The sequence below is a fragment of the Sapajus apella genome, unplaced genomic scaffold, assembly GCF_009761245.1.
Source record: "Sapajus apella isolate SASKATOON/1434 unplaced genomic scaffold, GSC_monkey_1.0 scaffold187, whole genome shotgun sequence".
Taxonomy (NCBI): domain Eukaryota; kingdom Metazoa; phylum Chordata; class Mammalia; order Primates; family Cebidae; genus Sapajus; species Sapajus apella.
Genome location: NW_022437127.1, coordinates 13,745 through 34,992, shown reverse-complemented (window position 1 = coordinate 34,992; position 21,248 = coordinate 13,745). Strand labels below are relative to the sequence as shown.

General features: G+C 43.8%; 1 protein-coding gene and 1 non-coding gene across 2 annotated transcripts; one reads left to right on the top strand and one right to left on the bottom strand.

Annotated features, from left to right (window-relative positions):
• Positions 1-248: 248 nt before the first annotated feature.
• Positions 249-19,946, top strand: LOC116543367. The gene is made up of 8 exons (XM_032268863.1): positions 249-1,925; positions 4,800-5,009; positions 6,509-6,613; positions 7,173-7,382; positions 8,560-8,664; positions 11,278-11,487; positions 18,329-18,380; positions 18,917-19,946. Exons 1-8 carry the CDS (start codon positions 1,901-1,903, stop codon positions 19,158-19,160), a joined length of 1,161 nt encoding a protein of 386 aa, XP_032124754.1. The 5' UTR covers positions 249-1,900; the 3' UTR covers positions 19,161-19,946.
• Positions 16,100-16,238, bottom strand: LOC116543415. The gene has a single exon (XR_004265568.1). It is a non-coding gene; the product is annotated as a U4 spliceosomal RNA (small nuclear RNA).
• Positions 19,947-21,248: the final 1,302 nt, after the last annotated feature.

Sequence of the window (21,248 nt, the reverse complement as noted above, 5' to 3'; positions counted from 1 at the left end):
TGGGGGGAAGATCCCACAGGCACAAGCAGGGGGAGACTTGTATTGGAAAGACTGATTGAGACAAAAGAAGAGAAGCTGTGGACTGTGAAGTAAACAACGGGAAAAAAACTGATTTTTAAAGCAGATCATTTCCTTTTTAATATGAACTTTTTTGAAGTTCTTCAGGATAAATCCATACCTATTTGTATGTTTGTGTGCATGTGCGTGTGTGTGTTTAATTTTTCACTGTGGTAAAAGATACACTGCCATAGCAGTGGATGCTCTTCAGGTCAGTGTGGGTTAGAGGGAATAACCATGCTTGGAGAAGGGTTGGAGACGTCCATTCTTACATTAAACCGCTCTGCCCTAGGTCAGGTGACAGCGTAAGTGTCCCTTGCTTGATTATGAAGCAGTGATACTAATAATATTCCTCTGCACTTTCAGTTGAGGGAAGTTTCTCATAAATATTTATTATTTAATTTTCTTTATACTGTGCTAAGCACTTGGGATTCAAGTATTTAATGTCTCTCTAAAGAAACTGAAGACAGTGAGTGGAAAAACACAAACAGATCATTTCAACAAGATACGGTAGTTCTACCCAACTGAGGTGTTGTGGGAGCCCGGAGGATGGGAGGGTGTGTCAAAGGACATCGCTCCTAATGATGGGGAAGCATAAGAGAACATTTTCAGGACAGACTAGTCTTCCTTGAGTCTCCCACAGGAGAGGATCCTGGGGCAGGGATGGTGTAGGGCAGGTGCCTCTCTAGGGAAGGGATTTGCAGCATCTGAGAGAAAGAGCATCCCTTACAAGACATTGGGGACAGAAATGTAGGTGAAAGAGTCGGAGGTTTGTAATCCATTTTATTCAATCATGGATGAACACTGCTGAGAGGCCCCTCTGTGCTGGGCCCTTAGCTAAGGATCATGACCACAGAGGTGAGTAAAATAGGATCCCACCTTTCACGCAATGCTCAGTCTAGTGACTGGTGATTCATGAGAAGTGTAGTGATGGTGGGTTCATTGGAACCAGTGGCCCATGCCTCATGAGATGACCTCAGTGGATGTCCTGGGCCAGTGAACCTGGACTTCAGCCATATTTCAGCATCTCGCAATACAGTACACCAACACCTCAGCTCCATGTTGAGTCAAAGCAGTTAACACAGCCAAGGTATTCAGAGGACACTGATGATATCAGTAGCTATAGGCTGTTTCCAGCTGGGGAAATGAAGTAAATTTAATAAGTCTTCTAAATGTGTCCTTGCCATAATGATAAATAACTTCATCTTGATAATGAATTATATTCTGGTAAGTTAATTATAACTTACCATAATGAGAAATAACTTTATCCTGAGTACAGCAGACACACAAGCCCTTGAGGACACATGCCTGAGGATTCTGATGAAGATATGATGTCCAAATATGTGCACAGTTGGACCTACAGGCCAGCTTTGAAACAGTGGAAGACCTAGTTTCAAATTCAAGGTTGCTTTGAGTAGAAATTCACTTTACCTCTCTTTGCATGGCAATGGGGCCAGTCTTCCCTAAGCTACCCCTTACAAGAAAGGGAATCATACTGGTAAGAATTCAGAATGCAGCAAACATGGGTAAGTAAGGAAGTCTTATAAATGTGTTCTAGCCACCTAGCAAGAAACCAGGAATTTAGCAAGTTCATTCACATTCAGGACAGTTGTGTTCACTAGATCAGAGGCCCTGAGACATGAAGAAGAGACCCCCCTAACAAGGGAAAGTGTTTCTTCCTGTCCTAGGACATCACTGCCAACTTCAGGGAAGTGGGAACACAGCTGCCCGCTTTACAGTATGGGCTGCTTTTGTGCCTGGAATGTATCTGATGTCCCAAGGCCTGTACCTATTTCAGGGAGCCTTGAGAGGAGCCTGAATCACTGATGGAATTGGACAGTGCATGGAGATGGTTGAGCAGGACGAGGGTAAGTGCAGGGGCATGGCCAGGTCATACTGGGAGACAGTGAGCGGCCCTGACGGGGACAGACAAAGATAAAGTCAAAAGTGTGTGCTTCAGTGTCAAAAACAAACCAGTAACTAGTTTGCTTTCATAAGCAATAAGTATTTTTCTATTTACATGAGAATTTAATCTCAAAACAGAAATCATAAAAATACTACGTCTAGAGCATAAAACCTAAACTATAGCTCATATTTAGTCTTTCTAATGGAGCTATCAGTAAAATCTTCTTCATCAAACATATATTGTGGTTATAAAAAAGCAAAAGTCGGCCGGGTGCGGTGGCTCGCGCCTGTAGTCCCAGCACTCTGGGAGGCCAAAGCGGGTGGATCATGACGTCAAGATATCAAGAACATCTTGGCCAACATGGTGAAACCCTGTCTCTACTAAAAACACAAAAATTAGCCGGGCGTGGTGGCACATGCCTGTAGTCTCACCTACTTGGGAGACTGAGGCAGGAGAATAGCTTGAATGTGGGAGACAGAGGTTGCAGTGAACTGAGATTGTTCCACTGCATTTCAGCCTGGTGACAGAGCAAGACTGTCACAAAAAAACAAAAGAAAGAAAGAAAGAAAAAAAAAAAAAAGCAAAAGCTTAGTGAAAATCATTGGTATTCCATAGAAGAGAGAAATAAATACAGTCAAGGGAAGACCACATCTCATACTTCTCTTGTATATTCCAAAGCTCCAGAGAAATTCCAGGTAAAAGAGGTTATTTCCCATGCTGTTAAAGCAAGGTGGCAGACATTTCTGAATTTTGGTCCCAATACTCTAGAAGGGCACACCTCTGTCCTGGAAAATGATACAGGAATGGATACTCTTCCTGTGACTCATTCTGGTGATTTGTCCAGCATCACAGAAACCAAGAAATGGAAATACGGCCAAATTCATGATTTGCTAGCCCTCTTCTTCAGGTTTCTTACCTGATTCTTAGGAGAACAGCATTACTTTGAAGATGATAATGAAGATATGCTGTCCAAATATGTGCACAGTTTTGAGCAAAATGCCTGGTACAAATTGGTCAACAAATAATTACTGAATTATTATATAAATATTTACAGAATGACATGAATCCTATGAATAATTATGGAATAATTGTTGTGATTGCTTTTATTGGCAGTGCTCAAAACTCATCCCTGTGTGACCTCAAGTAAGCCACATAACTTGGTGGACCTGCAGTTTCATCATTTTTATAATGAAGAAACCTGACAGATTTCCCTTCTGCCACAGAATATCAGGCCTCCCAGACACCAGAACATGTATATACCTAAAGCCTTTGATGTATGTCAAAGCAGTATGCTTACGGTGTTGCTGGAGGATGATGGGGGCTGCAGAGAGGCATGCTTTCCAATGGGATTGATCCAGTCCTCCTTGCTTCACTTCCACATGAGTGCTGGGCAGCCCAGGGTCACACCCATTGCACCCTCAACTCAGGCAAGCCCAGAAAGCAGCCAAACATAGGAGACGTGGGCTACAGAACAGTCTCCCAAGTCCCAGGCCCACAAAACCTGGGTGGCGATGAAAGCTGAGAAAGTGAGGAGGTGGTTCAGGGGATCGCTCTTCCCTACTCGTTCCTGTCATCTCAAATTCACCTCCTACTGCACAGCAACACGGAGGACCACCAACCACCCCTGACCATCACCTTGATCTTGCTGTGTTTGGTTAGTGGGATGCAACCACACCTCAACGGCCATAGACCAACTCAGAAAAATATCTCTCAAACAGTATTCCATAAGGACCGCTCATGGCCCCGTTATTTTCAATATATGGAAGAACGAAATGGAAACAACAGAATCATATCAGGTTTACCAGAATTCCCAAGATAGATGGTCACATATGCTTTCAGGAGATCTCTATAGAAATGATTTTGATGACTTGCCACCTTGAAAAGAGCTCTTGTGGGACTAAACTGACATCTATAAGTGACAAGAATGAGATGTAGTGTTCAGTCACATTAAAAAACAAATCGTCCCACATAGAGGAAGCTTTGGATATAGGGACATCAAACTGGTCTTAAGTGTAATGAGAAGTCTCTTCTGCCACAAATATCAGTGTAGTGATATCTGCCAGTAAGAAAATATAAATCAGCATAACCATGGGATGCAGCAAGAAGAATATTGAGCCAGGAAAGAAAACATTTTTAAAAAATGAATTATTCACTTTCTAGTGGATACAGAAAAAAGTGCAGAAGAGTCAGAGGACATCATGGCAGTGTAATAGGTTGATATGTTAAACTTGTGGAGAAGCCTTCAATTCTGTTTTAACATATGAGAAGGAGGGGTGACTGACTTCATGACTAGCATTAAGAAAATATCACATGTTGGGAAACTTTCTGCCTCGATGACTTTATAAACACAAGAGATGAAAAATAAGGCACATGCTTAGATATACTGGGACTGAGATGGGACTGTGGCATTGTCACAAGGGTACACAAATGCTGAGTGACTGATAGAGGAATGGTCCCCATCGGTTGTGACCTCAGGTGAGACCAGGAGGCCTGTGTTTTAGCAAACCCTGGGCAATTGGAATGAAGGGCTCCTAAGATTCCATGACACGCCCAGCTTCTAATTCTGTTATTGCAACAGCAGGCCGTTACCTCGGACTCTGGCCACTATCTCCCACACTCTTGTCAGAGCCTGAGCTACAGGCAGCACCTTCGGCTCTCAGCTCAAGCATTGCGAACGTTGTTTTTGTGGTTAAGGACCCTAAAGTGCTGTGAGGGAGGATCAAGATTTTCTGAACAGTAAGTTAGGAATTTGAGTTATTGACATCCCCCAGTCCTGATTAAACCTATTTCATTTCCAGTTTTTAGCCGATCATGTGTTTGGGTTTCTTCACCCCAGTTTCTGGCTGTACCTGTGGTGCCCCCAACGTCAGCATGGTGGCATCCGGCAGGACGTGTTCCAGGAAAACCACAGAGGTGAACTTTCCTGATATCATCGAGAATTCCTACTCCCAGCAGGAAGAGACCAAACCCAATTTCAGAGACAGCAAATATAGACTTCTTATGAGCCAGGTGGCCTACTTCCAGAACTACCAGCTGAAGACATACACTAAGTTCTATAGGTTGACCACCACGAAACTGATGAGTGATGTCCTGTCTTGTCTCAAGAAACTAACCATTCTCTTCATCAAAGTTAATTTCATGCTTCCCATACTTGTAGAAAATAGCAATGGGTATTTTAACGTTTAGTTAAAGATAGAAGACAGAGGACAAAGTATTTAGCAACTTTTCCATGTCTGCAGTAAGGTGGGTGTGGGACTTCTGTTACAATCCCAGCTATTGATTTCTTTTCTTTTTTTTTTTTTTTTTTTTGAGACAGAGTTTCACTCTTGTTACCCAGGCTGGAGTGCAATGGCACGATCTCGGCTCACCACAACCTCCGCCTCCTAGGTTCAGGCAATTCTCCTGCCTCAGCCTCCTGAGTAGCTGGGATTACAGGCACGCGCCACCATGCCCAGCTGATTTTTTGTAGTTTTAGTAGAGACGGGGTTTCACCATGTTGACCAGGATGGTCTCAATCTCTTGGCCTCGTGATCCACCCGCCTCGGCCTCCCAAAGTGCTGGGATTACAGGCTTGAGCCACCGTGCCCGGCCCCAGCTATTGATTTCTGACACAGGCACAGAACCACCTGTTGTTCTCAGCAAAAGGCTAAATCATGTTTACAGGAATCCTCTCTGTACCATATAAGATCCTGCAGACAAGTAGCATCCAGTCTGTTGGTTTAAATGTCTGAGGCTGCTGAACTTCCATTAGGTTCTGGTTTCTGCTGAGGCCCAGTAGACAAAGCTGTGTTCTGGAGACACAGAGGAAACACAGTGATAGCACACAGTACCGCTGTGAGGAGCTCGAAGGGGACTCTGCTTTTAATAGAACCTGTGGTATGTGTATGTGGCACCATCAAGAGCAGGGAGTACCCTGGTACTGGTGCCTCATCCTCCCAATTACCTGGGATCCCTGGTGAGCACCACTGCAAATGGCTAATTTTTGTATATTTAGTAGAGGCGGAGTTCCACCATGTTGTCCAGGCTGTTCTTCAACTCCGGAGGTCAAGGGATCTGCCTACTTGGGCCTCCTAAAGTGCTGGTATTCCAGGCGTGAGCCACCATGCCTGCTCCGCAGATTCTTTCATCAGTAAAGGTTGTTAGAATTCATCCGTCGGTCTAGTCTCCTATATAAATTTCTCTAACCATTTATTGACAGTGATATATGATGAGATAAATCAGTATTGCAGCAACACTTCTAGAAAGTATTTAAGACAATTTTTGTAAGATTTTGGGGAAAAAGTTTTAATTATTTGTACTGCCTTAGGTCAGAGGATACTTGATTAAGGTCTACCAGATGAAGGAGAGTTTGTCCCATGGATCTGAAAAGTGTCTCACCTACTTCTAGGGTGACTTAGTCTAGGGCCCGTGAGAACATTCCCATCAGAATATCACATTCTTACACTGAGAATATTTTAAGTCCTTGTGCTATGACCGGACACTGGTTTGGTCTTGTGTGAAGTGCAATTTGCTTAATGTGACCTGCTTTTCTGAATTTGTTTACAGAAGATCGAAAAGATCACGATGAAGAACAGATATACAGAGACAGCAGAAATAAACTTCTTATGAGTCAAGTGGCCTACTACCTGGGCTGCCAGCTGAAGACGGAAGGTTAGTTCTACATGGTCACCATCACAAAAGTGTGGAACGATGTTCTGTCTTGTCTCTGAGAAATTATACACTCTCTTCTTCGAAATTAATTCCATCCTTCCCATACTTCTGGGAAAATAGCAACGGGTATTTTAACATTTTGTTATAGATGGAAGACAGAGGCCAAAGCATTTAGCAACTTTTCCACGTCTGCAGTAAGGCGGGTGTGGGACTCGTGTTAATGTCCTAGCTATTGATTCCTGACACAGGCACAGAACCACCTGTTTCTCTCATCAAGAGGCTAAATCATGTTGACAGGAATCCTGTCTAGCATATAAGATTCTGCAGAACTTATAAGCAAGATAAAGGTAGAGGTGTTTATTTCCAGGTTTCAGGGTGACTGAGTAGCTAAGACAAGTTGCTTTAAGGAGATCGAGAGAGGAGGTGAGAAGAGTAAAAGCAGGAAAACAACATCTTCAAATCAGTAGCCAAGACTGTCAGTGACACCCTCAGTCCCGATTAAACCAATTTCACATCACCAGTTTCTAACCCATCATGTGTTTGGGTTTCTTCTCCCCAGTCCCTGGCTTTCTGTGTTGTGCCCCAAATGTCAACATGGTGGCATCTGGCAGGTCTCCTTCCAGAAAAAGCACAGAAGTGAACATTCCAGAAGGCAATGAGAAATCCTGCTCCCAACAGGAAGAAAACCAACTGAATGTCGGAGCCAAGAAAAATAGACTTCTTATGAGGCAGGTGGCGTACTTGCTGAACTACCGGCTGAAGATATACGGTAAGTTCTATAGGTTGACCACCACGAAAGTCATAACTGATGTCCTGTGTTGTGTTGAGAAACTAACAGTTCTCTTCATCAATACTAATTTTTTCTGCCCATACTTGCAGAAAATAGAAATGGGTATTTTAACATTTTGGTAAAGATGGAAGACAGAGTCCAAAGTGTTTAGCAACTTTTTCACATCTGCAGTAAGGTGGGTGTGGGACTGGGGTTACAGTCCCAGCTATTGATTTGTGACACAGGCACAGAACCACCTGTTTTCCTCATCAAGAGGCTAAATCCATGTTTGCAGGAATCCTCTCTGTACCGTATAAGATCCTACAGACAAGTAGCATCTAGTCTGTTGGTCTAAATGTCTGAGGCTACTGAACTTCCATTCAGTTCCGGTTTCTGCTGAGCTCCAGTAGTCAAAGCTGTGTTCTGGGGACACTGGGGAAACACGATGATAGCACACAGTTCCGACTGTGAGGAGCTTAAAGGGGACCCTGCTCCTAATAGAAACTGTGGTATGTGTAAGTGGCACCTTCAAGAGCAGGGAGTACCCTGGTACTGGTGCCTTAGCCTCTCAATCAGCTGGGATCCCCGGTGGGCACCACCACACCTGGCTAACTATTGTGTTTTCAGGAGAGGCGGGGTTTCACCATGTTGGCCAGGCTGGTCCTGAATGCCTAAGGTCAAGGGACCTGCCCTCCTGTGCCTCCTAAATTTCTCGGATTCCAGGCGTGAGCCACCAAGCTGGTTCCACAGATTTTTTTTCAGTAAAGGTTGTTAGAATTCATCCATCGGTTGAGTCTCCTATATAAATTTCTCTAACCACTGATTGACCATGATATATGATGTGATAAATCAATATTGCAGCAATGTTTCTGGAAAGTATTCAGGGCAATTTTTGTAAGATTTTGGGGAAAACGTTTTAAATGTTTGCACTGACTTAGGTCAGAAGATATGTGATTAAGAACTACCAGATGAGTGAGAGTTTGTCCCATGGATCTCAAAAGCAGCTCATCTACTTCTAGGGCGACTTAGTCTAGGGTCTCTTAGAACATTCCCATCAGAATATCACATTCTTACACTGAGAATATTTTAAGACCTTGTGCTATGACTGAACACTGATTTGGTCTTGTGTGAAGTGCGATTTCCTTAATGTGACCTGCTCTTTTGAATTTGTTTGCAGAAGATCGAAAAGATCATGACGAAGAACAGAAATGCCGAGACAGCAAAAATAAACTTCTTATGAGTCAAGTGGCCTACTACCTGGGCTGCCGGCTGAAGACAGAAGGTAAGTTCTATAGGTTCACTGTCACGGAAGTGCTGAACAATGTCCTGTCTTGTCTCTGAGAAATGATACATTCTCTTCTTTAAAGTTAATTTAATCCTTCCCATGCTTCTAGGAAAATAGCAATGGGTAATTTAACATTTTGTTAAAGATGGAAGACAGAGGCCAAGGTATTTAGCAACTTTTCCACGTCTGCAGTAAGGTGGGTGTGGGACTAGTGTTAATATCCCAGCTATTGATTCCTGACACAGGCACAGAACCACCTGTTTTTCTCAGCAAGAGGCTAAGTCATGTTGACAGGAACCCTCTCTAATATATAGGATCCTTGAGAACTTATAAGCAAGCTAAAGGTAGAAGTGTTTATATCCTGGTTTCAAGGTGACTGAGTAGCTAAGACAAGTTGACTTTAAGGAGATCGAGAGTGGAGATGAGAAGAGTAAAAGCAGGGAAACGACATCTTCAAATCAATAGGCGAGGCTGTCAGTGACATCCTCAGTCCCGATTAAACCAATTTGATGTCACCAGTTTCTAACCCATCATGTGTTTGGGTTTCTTCTCCCCAGTCCCTGGCTTTCTGGGTTCTGTCCCAAACATCAACATAGTGGCAGCTGGCAGGACTCCTTCTGGAAAAAACTCAGAGGTGGACATTTCTGAAGGCATTGAGAAATCCTGCTCCCAACAGGAAGAAAACAAGCTGAATGTGGGAGCCAACAAAAATAGACTTCTTATGAGCCTGGTGGCCTACTTCCTGAACTACCAGGAGAAGACATACAGTAAGTTCTATAGGTTGACCACCACGAAAGTAATCAATGATGTCTTGTCTTGTTTTGAAAAGCTAACAGTTCTCTTCATCAAAGTTAATTTCATTCTTGCTATACTTGTAGTAAATAGAAAGGTGTATTTTACCATTTTGTTAAAGATGGAAGATGGAAGCCAAAGTGTTTAGCAACTTTTCCACATCTGCAGTAAGGTGGGTGTGGGACCGGGGTCGCAATCCCAGCTATTGATTTCTGACACAGGCACAGAACCACCTGTTGCTCTCAGCAAGAGGTTAAATTCGTGTATACAGGAATCGTCTCTACTGTGTAAGGTCCTGCAGACAAGTAGCATCCAGTCTGTTGGTCAAAATGTCTGAGGCTACCGAACTTCCATTTTGTTCCAGTTTCTGCTGAGGCCCAGTAGGCAAAGCTGTGCTCTGGGGACACTGGGGGAAACACTGTGATAGCCCACAGTACCTCTTGTGAAGAGCTGGAAGGGGACCCTGCTCCTAATAGAACCTGTGGTTTGTGTAAGTGGCACCATCAAGAGCAAGGAGCACCCTGGTACTGATGCCTCAGCCTCCCAATTAGCTGGGATCCCTGGTGGGCACCACCGCACCTGGCTAATTTTTGTATTTTTAGTTGAGTTGGCATTTCACCATGTTGGCCAGGCTGTTCTTGAACTCCTGAGGTCAAGTGATCTGCCTTTCTGGGCCTCTTAAAGTGCTGGGATTCCAAATGTGAGACATTGGGCTGACTCCACAGATCCTTTTTAAGTAAAAGTTGTTAGAATTCGTCCATTGGTCCAGTCTCCTATGTAAATTTCTCTACCCATTCATTGACCTTGATATATGACGAGATAACTCGGTATTGCAGCAATGCTTCTGAAAAGCAGTTAGGGCAATTTTTGAAGATTTTTGGGAAAAAGTTTTTTATTATTTGCACTGACTTAGGTCAGAGGATACATGATTAAGATCTACCAGATGAGGGAGATTTTGTCCCATGGATCTGAAAAGCGGGCTCATATACCACTGAGGCAATCTAATCTAGGGTCTGTTAGAACATTCCTGTCAGAATATCACATTCTTACACTGAGAATACTTTACCTCCTTGTGCTATGACTGGAAACTGATTTGGTCTTGTGTGAAGCGTGATTTGCTCAATGTGACCTGCTCTTCTGAATTTGTTTATAGAAGATCGAAAAGAACATGATGAAAAACAGAAATGCAGATACAGCAAAAATAAACTTCTTATAAGTCAAGTGGCCTACTACCTGGGCTGCCGGCTGAAGACGGAAGGTAAGTTGTATAGGTTCACCATCACGGAAGTGCTGAACGACGTCCTGTCTTGTCTCTGACAAGCAATACACTCTCTTCTTCAAAGTTAATTTCATCCTTCGCATACTTCTAGGAAAGTAGCAATGGGAATTTTAACATTTTATTAAAGATGTAACACAGAGGCCGAAGTATTTAGCAACTTTTCACATCTGCAGTAAGACAGGTGTGAGACTAGGGTTAACATCCCAGCTATTGATTCCTGACACAGGCAGCGAATCACCTGCTTTTCTCTGCAAGAGACTAAATCATGTTTACAGGAATCTTCTCTGTACCATATAAGATCCTTCAGAACTTATAAGCAAGATAAAAGTAGAAAAGTGTATGTCCTGGCTTCAAGGTAAATGAGTAGCTAAGACAAGTTGACGTTAAGAAGATCAAGAGTGGAGATGAGAAGAGTAATTGGGGAAATGCCATCTTCACATCAATAGGCGAGGCTGTCAGTGACATCCCTCCATCCTGATTAAACCAATTTGATGTGACCAGATTCTAACCCATCACGTGTTTGTGTTTCTTCTCCCCAGTCCCTGGCTTTCTGTGTTGTGCCCCAAACATCAGCAAGGTGGCATCTTTCAGGACTCCTTCCAGAAAAAACACAGAGGTGAACATTCCAGAAGGCATTGAGAAATCCTGCTCCCAGCAGGAAGATAACAAACCGAATGTCGGAGTCAGCAAAAATAAACGTCTTCTGAGTCAGGTGAACTACACCCTGAACTACCAGCTGAAGACATACAGTAAGCTCTATAGATTCACCTCCACAAAAGTGATGAACGATGTCCTGTCTTGTCTCGAGAAACCACTCTCTTCATCAAAATTAATTTCATCCTTCCCATACTTGTAGAAAATAAAAATGGGTATTTTAACATTTTGGTAAAGATGGAAGAGAGAGGCCAAAGTGTTTAGCAACTTTTCTACGTCTGCAGTAAGGTGGGTGTGGGACTGTGGTTCCAATCCCAGCTATTGATTTCTGACACAGGCACAGAACCACCTGTTTTTCTCAGCAAGAGGCTAAATCCATGTTTTCAGGAATCCTCTCTGTATGGTATAAGATCCTGCAGAGAAGTAGCATCTAGTCTGCTGGTCTAAATGTCTGAGGCTACTGAACTTCCATTCAGTTCCAGTTTCTGTTGAGGCCCAGTAGGCAAAGCTGTGTTCTGTGGACACTGGGGGAAATACGGCGATAGCACGCAGTACCTCCTGTGAGGAGCTTAAAGGGGACCCTGCTCCTAATAGAACCTGTGGTATGTGTAAGTGGCTCCATCAAGTGCAGGAAGTACCCTGGTACTGCTGCGTCAGACTACCAATTAGCTGGGATCCCTGGTGGGCACCACCACACCTGGCTAATTTTTGTATTTTATGTAGAGGCAGGGTTCTCCCCGTCGGCCAGGCTGGTCTTGAACTCCTGAGGTCAAGGAATCTGCCCTCCTGGGCCTCCTAAAATGCTGGGATTCCAGGCATGAGCCACTGGGCCAACTCCCCAGATTCTTTTTTAAGTAACTGTTCTTAAAATTCATCCGTTGGTCCAGTCTCCTATATAAATATCTCTAACCATTCATTGATCATGATATATGATGAGATAAATCAGTATTGCAGCAACCCTTCTGGAAAGTAGTTAGGGCAAGTTTTGAAGATTTTGGGGAAAAAGTTTTAATGGTTAGCACTGACTTAAGTCAGAGGATATGTGATTGCGATCTACAAGATGATATAGATTTTGTCCCATGGATCTGAAAAGCAGGCTCATCTACTTCTGAGGCGAGTTAATCTAGGGCCCGTGAGAACATTCCCATCGTAATATGACATTCTTCCATTGAGAATATTTTACGTCCTTGTGCTATGACCGGGCACTGATTTGGTCTTGTGTGAAGTGAGATTTGCTCAATGTGACCTGCTCTTCTGAATTTGTTTACAGGTGATCAAAAAGATCATGATGAACAACACAAATACAGAGACAGCAAAAATAAACTTCTTACGAGCCAAGCGGCCTGCTACCTAGGCTGCCGGCTGAAGACGGAAGGTAAGTTCTATAGGTTCACCATCACGGAAGTGCTGAACGATGTCCTGTCTTTTCTCTGAGAAACTGAACACTCTCTTCATCAGAATTTATTTCATTTTTCCCATACTTGTAGGGAAATATAAATTTGTATCTTAAAATTTTGTTAAAAATGGCTGAGAGAGGCCAAAGTATGTAGCCACTTTTCCACGTCTGCAGTAAGGTAGGGGTGTGACTCAGGGTAAAATCTCAGCCATTGATTCCTGACACAGGCACAGAACCACCTGTTTTTCTCAGCAAGAGGCTAAATCATGTTGACAGGAATCCTCTCTGTGCCACAGAAGATCCTGCAGACAAGTAGCATCCAGTCTGTTGGTCTAAATGTCTGAGGCTCGTGAACTGCCATTGAGTTCAGGTTTCTGCTGCGGTCCAGTAGGGAAAGCTCTGTTCTGGGGGCCTGGGGGAAATACAGTGATAGCACACAGTACCCGCTGTGGGAGCTTCAAGAGGACTCTGCTTCTTACATAATCTGATGGGAGGTGGTCTTTGGAACAAGGGGCAGCATCTGTCCAGTTGTAAAGGACAAAAAGGAAGCTGTGACAGGAGGGCGGTTGTTGGAGTGGAAAGAGCTCTGGATTAAGAACAAACGTTCCCAGGCTGTATCTTCAGCAGTGTTTTTAGTAACTGCCTGTGAGCAGTTGATTTCTCCTTCCTGACTTTCTGTCTCTCCAACTGCAAAGTCAGGCAAATTTCTCTCTCACCATCTGCAAAGGCAGATACCTTGCAGTGTCTGAAGCATTCAAATGTGCGAACATTTATGACCGCTTATCAAAATGAGATAAAGGCCCTCGCTGTGTGGTGTTGGAGACAGTGCTTGATGTGTGGGCATTTGGTGTTAGGAAGCAGTTCAGACTGGAGCACTCCCCATGGAAAGAATGTCCCTGAATAACACAGCAGAAGCCACTTGGAGGGCCTGTGAACTCACCTGATGTGCAGAGGATTGTGGGACAAGTTTGTTCATCCTCTCCTAAGATAAAGAAACAGGTTTTAAATGTGAACTGTGACAGGAAGGCAAGCCTGTCCCTGGGCATCAGATCTGTGTCAGGATGGGGGAGACAGCTGCCAAAGTCCAGAGAGAGGCTGCACAAGCCTCCGGTGATATGGGAGCAGAAGGCCTTTTCAACATTTGGCCTCATCTTCACGGTGACCCTCTGGATCAGAAATGCATTGTCTAGTGGATCAGGAAACCATGGCAGGGCATTTTGTTAAAGAGAAACCATGAGAGCTTTCAGTAGAACAGGGACCCACACGCAGACGTTCATGTCCCTGTGCACATTGGGCTGACTGTGCTTGCAGAGTGTGAAACGGGAAATATCTGAACGAACACATCTGTACTTGCAGAAAATGACCAAGATGAGGATGAAGATGTTCACGTCGAAGAGGCTAAGAAAGTACAGGAGTCACGTGCCCCCAGTAACGCTGAATAATCAGGAGCAAGTAGTGGTTGGGAAAGTATGGAAAAGTTCTAGAATCTCACCCTCTCTGGCATCGCCCATGGGCCAAAAACCTGCATTCCCTTGTCCACAATACGTTCAGTTCAACCCAACTTAGACACAGGGTGTGGCAGCTGTTGTGGTTCTTTGTATGTGCTGAGTGCCGTGTCTGAATTATGCAGGGATAACTGAGTCTCTGTTCTTCTCAGCTCCTTTCTGCCCAGTGTGATGAATACCAGCTGCTCTCTTTCTCTCCGGTTCCCATGGCAGCCATGCTGTGTTGCAGAGAGGAGGATTGCCTGTTTCCTCTCAAAGGGAACCTCCCATTTGCATTCTGAGACCCGTCTCTTATTCCTCCTGTTCAATCCCCCTTTGTTTAATCTTCTGTCATCTTTGTCCCATCTGACTCATCAGAGAGGTGCAGAAGATTGAAGTCAAGAAAGTCCCTGAGGACTCACTGGAGGAATGTGTCATCACTCGTTCAAATAGCTATGGCCCTCCTGACTCCAGCCAGCCTCCCAGAGACACCAGTGAAATCACATTTGAGGAAGACAGCGTCGATTCTGCACTGATTGTAGAGAGTAAATCATCCCATGATGTAGCGGAGGATGCTCTAATCATTCTTTCAGGTGACCTCTACATTCCTTGTTTTTGGTACCTCTGTCTAGGCTGAGGAAGATCAACTCTGAAGACAGGCTCTATACACACAAATCGGTTTGAATAAAAATGTATGATGGGATACTAAACGCAGATATCAGGGAATTTTTATCTCTTCCTCAGCTCATGCCATGCGTTTGTCTCCCAGGCCCGAGTATCAAGTTACCAGACCCCAGGCCGGTGTGACAAACTCATGGTTACCTGAGTGCAGGAGGTGTACAGTAGGTGTCTGTCAGGTCTCCTAGCTTTGAGTCGGTATCTCTCATCTCCTGTCATTATGTCATCTGTCCCTGAACGATGTTCATGGAGTTTGTATTTCTTTTTAAGGAAACGGGGAGCCTTGCCTTTTTATTTGGAGATATTGTTCCCCAGGTGTCACTGCTCTGAGCTTCAGTCTTGATCTCTTTTGAGTCAGCTTGCTTAGCTGCATAGTCACCTTGAAACTAGGATGAAAACATTTCATCTTTACCTTGTTGATGTGTTTCCATAAAGCAAGGCTCACCCCTGGCTCTACACCGCCTCAATGTAATGGACGATCTGATTTTTCTTCGTAGCATCACATATTGTTTCTTGTTGTTGAGATGGAGTCTTTTTTTGTCACTCAGGCTGGAGTGTAGTGGCACCATCTTGGCTTACTGCAGCTCCACTTTGCAGACTCCAGTGATTCCCCTGCCTCTGCCTCCTGAGTATTTGGGATCACAGGTGCCTACCACCACACCTAGCTGATTTTTCTATTTTTAGTAGAGATGAGGTTTCACCGTATTGGCCAGGCTGGTCTTGAACTCTGGACCTTCAATTTTTCACCCACCTTGTCCTTTGAAATCACGGATTTTGTTTTTTCTTTTTATTGAGATGGAGTCTCCCTCTGTGATTCAGGCTGGAGTTGAGTTGCACGATCTCAGGTCACTGCAACCTCTGCCTCCTGGGTTCAGACGATTGTGCTGCCTCAGCCTCCCGAGTAGCTGAGACTGTAGGCGCGTGCCACCATGCCCAGCTAATTTCTTTGTATTTTAAGTAGAGACAGGCTTTCACTGTGTTAGCCAGGATGGTCCCAATCTCCTGACCTCGTGAAATGCTCACCGCGGCCTTTCAGAGTGCTGGGATTACAGGCGTGAGCCACCATGCCCGGTTCACATTTCACCATTGGTCTGAGACAGATTCTTTTTTGTTTGTTTTTGTTTTTGTTTTGTCTTTTTTTATTCCTTCTCCCTAGGGACTGTCAAAAATTGTCACTGCCAACTCAATTGCATGTCATCAGGGCAGGGTATTGGGGAAAGTTTTCAATTAGCGATAATCTCATCTCAGATAAACCTCATTGGCTATGATACTGCCACTGCACAAAGCTCACAGATTCTTTTTCAAGCAAGTGTGGTTAGAATGTACATATTGTCCAGTTTCATGCATAGATGCCTCTGACCATTCAATGACCTTGCTACCTGGTGAGATAAGTCAGTATTGCAGCAACACTCCCAGAAAATAGTTTGACTAACTTTTGGAGATTTTCTGGGAAAAAATTTGGTTTAACTTTGCATAGACTCAGGGAGAGAATGTGGCATTATGGTCTACCCATAGAAGGAGATTTTGGTCTGTGCATCTGGAAAGCAGGCTCATCTACTCACCAGGCTTCATCCAAGGCACCCTAGCATCTTCCTGTCAGAATTTGTATTCTTGCCTGAGAACATTTCTGTGCTTGTGCTATGACTAAACACTGATTTGGTCATATGTGAAGTGTGATTTGCTGAATGTGACCTGCTTCTCCGAATTTATTTACAGAAAGTCAAAATGATGATGAGGAAGTGGAAGAACAATGGCAAGTGCCCCCCAGGTAATGCGGTGGAGTTGTGGGCTGTTAGCTCAGTAGTGACACCTGAAGACTGCAGCTCCAGGGGAAACGGGGAAGTGATGACTAGAACTCTTTCTTCCCTTCACCCAGCTATAAATTGTCTTTATTGACAAAGTTGTGGGCGATTTGTGCCACTTGTTTAGGTTTTAATTTCTTAGTCCTCCCAAGATAGGAGCCTGCAATCAGATGAGCCAGGTGAACTCGGCAAACAGGGATTTCCTGGTTTCACCTGTTCTCTCCCATGTGTTTAAATCCAGGGACAGATGTGTATATTGTTTCTGCATATTTCTTGTTCTCATGTTTGCTAGGATTTGTGAAGAGAAGAAATTCAAAAAATATACATATGATATCAAAATACTGGAAAAGGGAGGCCCTTGATACCCAAGATCTGGGTGTCTGAAATGCCTCAAGAGCTCTGTTCACTTGAATGCCGCATGTAAAATTCAACACAACTTATGAGAGGTAGTTGAAGCCCCGTGGTAGTTCTCCTGCTGCAGTTCGTGATGAGAGTTTACAGGGAGTCTGGGTGGCCTGCAGTGGCTCATCTGTGCAAATGCACTGAGCACCTGCTGCTCATTTGTGCCCTGTCCCCAGGGTAGTCACCGTCCGCCCTGCATTTAGAAGGATAGTTTTTTTTCTCTTGAAGGATAAATGCCTTTGCTTTCTGAGGCCACTCCTTTCTGACTTCCATCAGATCATCTGGGAGACTTTGTTGTCTAATCTCTGTTGGTTTAATCTTCTGTCACTCTGTCCTACCTGGCTCATCAGGAATCTGCAGGAGTCTGTGGAGGAGGAAGCCCCCCAGGAGTCCTGGGATGAAGGTTATTCGACTCTCTCAGTTCCTCCTGGCACATCTGCCTTCAGTGAGCCTTACAGGAGCAGCTTACACTTATTAGAGGAGCAGCAGGTCGACTTGGCTTGTGACATAGACAGTGAGTACTCCATTGTGAAGGTGATAAAGCTCCATTTTGTGTCCCAGATAGACTCCATAGTCTTTGGGCATTGCTCCCCTGGCTGGGCTGAGAGTTGTCCTCACTGTGGGCTGAACCTGTGCATCAGTGTATATTTCGATCACTCTGGATTCCAGTCTGAAGCACAGACATGGGGTGTCAGTGAGCTTTGCTCTCTCTCTAGTCTCAGGCCGTGCCCGTCGCACCCTGGACCGACTGTCAGGACATTGAAACCCAAGGCAGGTGTTGTACACTCACACCAAGCTATGCAGCGCATGCCCACGAGTTGTCTGTCAATCTGAATTCAATGTCTCTTGCCAGCTACCAAGTTCCTCATGAGTTTTGTTCCCCAAGCATGTCTGTGAGGTTCTTCCCTGCTTGTACAAACTTGGTGTAACTGTACATACTTGGGATAAAAGGATAATGGTCTACCAGAATAGGGACATTTCACCATTGGTTCTGAGACACAAACCCAGGAATCTCTATCATGATTGGCCTTGAGACCTCCTGAAGTCTATCTCTCACATTATCCTGTTCTCATGCTGGGGAGCCTGAGGTCTCTGTGCAGGGATTAGACAGTGGACTGTTATGGGTGTAGGGGAATTGGCTTATTTTGTCTGTCCCTGTCTGAATTTATTGCAGAGATTAAAAATGACCAAGAAGAGGAAGAAGACCAAGGCCCACCATGCCCCAGGTAACTCTGAACTATTGTGAACAGCTAATTATGTGTTGACACCTGGAGACGCCAGGTCCAGGGAAAACAGAGTGGGCTGACAATGTCGATACCGTGTTTTCAACGAAGCCTGAACATTCCTACTAACACTGCTGTTGGTTTTCATTGCAGTAGATATTTAGGTTTCCATTTCTTCCTCCCCTTGTCATGTATTAACTACCGTAGGTTGACCATTCTTGTTTTTATGATCAGTGTACGCTGTGTGTCCTGAGGGCACTAACTCAGAGTGTCCTTTTACTCCCTCATCAGTGTGTCACCTGGAAGGTTCACTGAGCTACTTTCTCTCTCTCTCTTTCTTTGTCTTTTTCTCTCTTTCTCTTTCATTCTTTCTACCCTACTCTTGCCCATCCCAACATAGGGTAATAATTTGTTACGTCATTAATGGATCTATGTTTTTTCTTTATTAACCACTTTCTTGTGCTACCCATGAAATCTAGTTGGGGCTCTGCGTGTCTTATTTTCCCTGACTTATTCTTTGGTTTTTCCTCCTTTTCTAGGCTCAGCATGGAGCTGGTGGAAGCAGAAGAGCCTGAAGTCTTCCGGTACTCACTGGATAAATTGTATTCAACGTATACAGCTTATCCTGAGTTTTACTACACATGCCAGGCTTACACACATGCCATTTTTTTACTTGTGGAAGAGCATGTTCGCCTGACTTTGGACATGGACAGTAGGTTTCTTACTATGACAGTGATAAAACTCCAGTTGGTCTACCGGATAGGGGTCATATTCCCACACTAAGACAACATGTCACCTGGGACTCTGCCGGTGCAGAGTATGGACAACACCATGTTCTTGCTGAAACACTTAGCCTGAGTTTCATAGCCTGAGGTAATCTCCAGACAACTTCAGAATGTAGAGTAGTGAGCAGCACGCCTGACCTGTCTCCTTCAGACAGCCCATGTCACCACAAATCACACAACTAAAAGGAGAAGAGACATTTTGGGTCGAAAAAGAGTCAAACGATAATGTAGCTACATTGCTTTAGTTCTTTTGAACCCAAAGTGTCTCCTCACCTTTTTGTTGTCATTGATGGTGGTGACATGGGCTTCTTTGTAGAGGACAGGTCAGCTGTCTGGCTCAATGATCTACACTCTGAAGTTGTCTGAAAATGTCCTCATGATTAAATTCAGCCTAAGTGTTTTTCCGGGAACACTGCAGGGTCAATGCTACCTCACCCATCTGCAGGCAGAGATGGTCCCATGTGTCTACCACCATGATCATGGTACCAGGACTATTCCACCATTTGTCTACGACCATGATCGTGGCACCAGGACTGTTCCACCATTTGTCTACCACCATGATCATGATACCGGGACTGTTCCACCATTTGTCTACCACCATGATCGTGGTACTGGGACTGTTCCACCATTTGTCTACCACCAATATTGTGATACCCGGACTCTTCCACCATTTGTTTATGACCATTATCTTGATACCAGGACTGTTCCACCATTTGTCTATCACCATGATCGTGGTACCAGGAGTGTTCCACGATTTGTCTATCACCAGGATCGTGGTACCAGGGCTGTTCCGCCATTTGTCTATCACCAATATTGTGATACCAGGACTGTTCCACCATTTGTCTATCACCATCATCGTGATGCCATATCTGTACCTTTCAGAGACACCTTATTTATAGTGAGGTAATTGGGAAAATGATTTTTAAAAGTTTTAATACGTTGTGTTCAAATGATCATCCCCCTAAACATTTTATTCATTAATCATCCCTGGCAGTGTCAATTATTATATTTATATCTCTATACTGGAAATTTTCAATTTTTACTGTATGTTTGCTTTTCCTAGTTTCTGTTGTTGGAAAAAAATTCCCTGCCTGCATTTTCATTTTTGCCAAAGTTACCTTTAATCTATACTATTAATATTTTTTGTCTTAAGATAAGACTGTCAGCACATAAGGCCACAGAAAAACAGAGAATTCACTGATTTTGAGGCCTTTGTTCATTTCTGGCTGACAAGAGATGCAGTTTTCTTAGTTAGCTGCTAGTATCTATTCATGTGAGCAGCCAGGGAAATGTCTATCAGACTAAGGACATGCAAAGCCCAGGGCATTCTCTTTGAGTCTTTTAAACTATTTCAAAAGAGAGGAGAATAGGTAGCTTCCACATATGTGGACAGGAAGGAGAATACACTAAAAGAAACAGACAACTATTTCCCAAACAGAATTGAAAATTAGATTTAAATAAACATACCCCATTAAAATTCATAAAACATTTTCTCATGAAATGTAATCTCTCTAAACTTACCTATTATATGGAAGTCAGTTCTTAATATGCCACACTACATTGACTGTTGACTGTTGACATTCATAAGAACATATTTCCAAGTTTATTATTTGAAAAGGCAAATGGACTATAATACCTTTGTTTTGCAGTGATCTTTTTAAAATTGACGATTTTTTTTCAAAATAAAACCAAAGATTTTCAAGATTGAAAATGACATTAAAATTTATCTTCTCAAAGTAATGATGTTTAACTCTGTGAATCTTATTTCTGTTTAGAGTATAACTGTCAAGTGATCATTTAACCATTCTTTAAATATTTCAAATTACTGGGAACAAACCACATCACCCTGGGTTGCTGTCTTCCTTTTCTTTTCTTTATTTTACCTCAAGTTCTGGGGTGCATATGCACCGACCTCCCAAAGTGCTGGGATTATAGGCGTGAGCCGCCGAGGGCTTTTAACAGTTCTTAAAAACTTTAGTGTTTTCCCACCATCCCCAGAAGTTAGGTCTTAGATAGCCTCTGCTGGAGCAGTGGCACATCTCTGCTCCGGTAATCTTCCTATCTCAGGCCTCCTGAGTAGGACAAG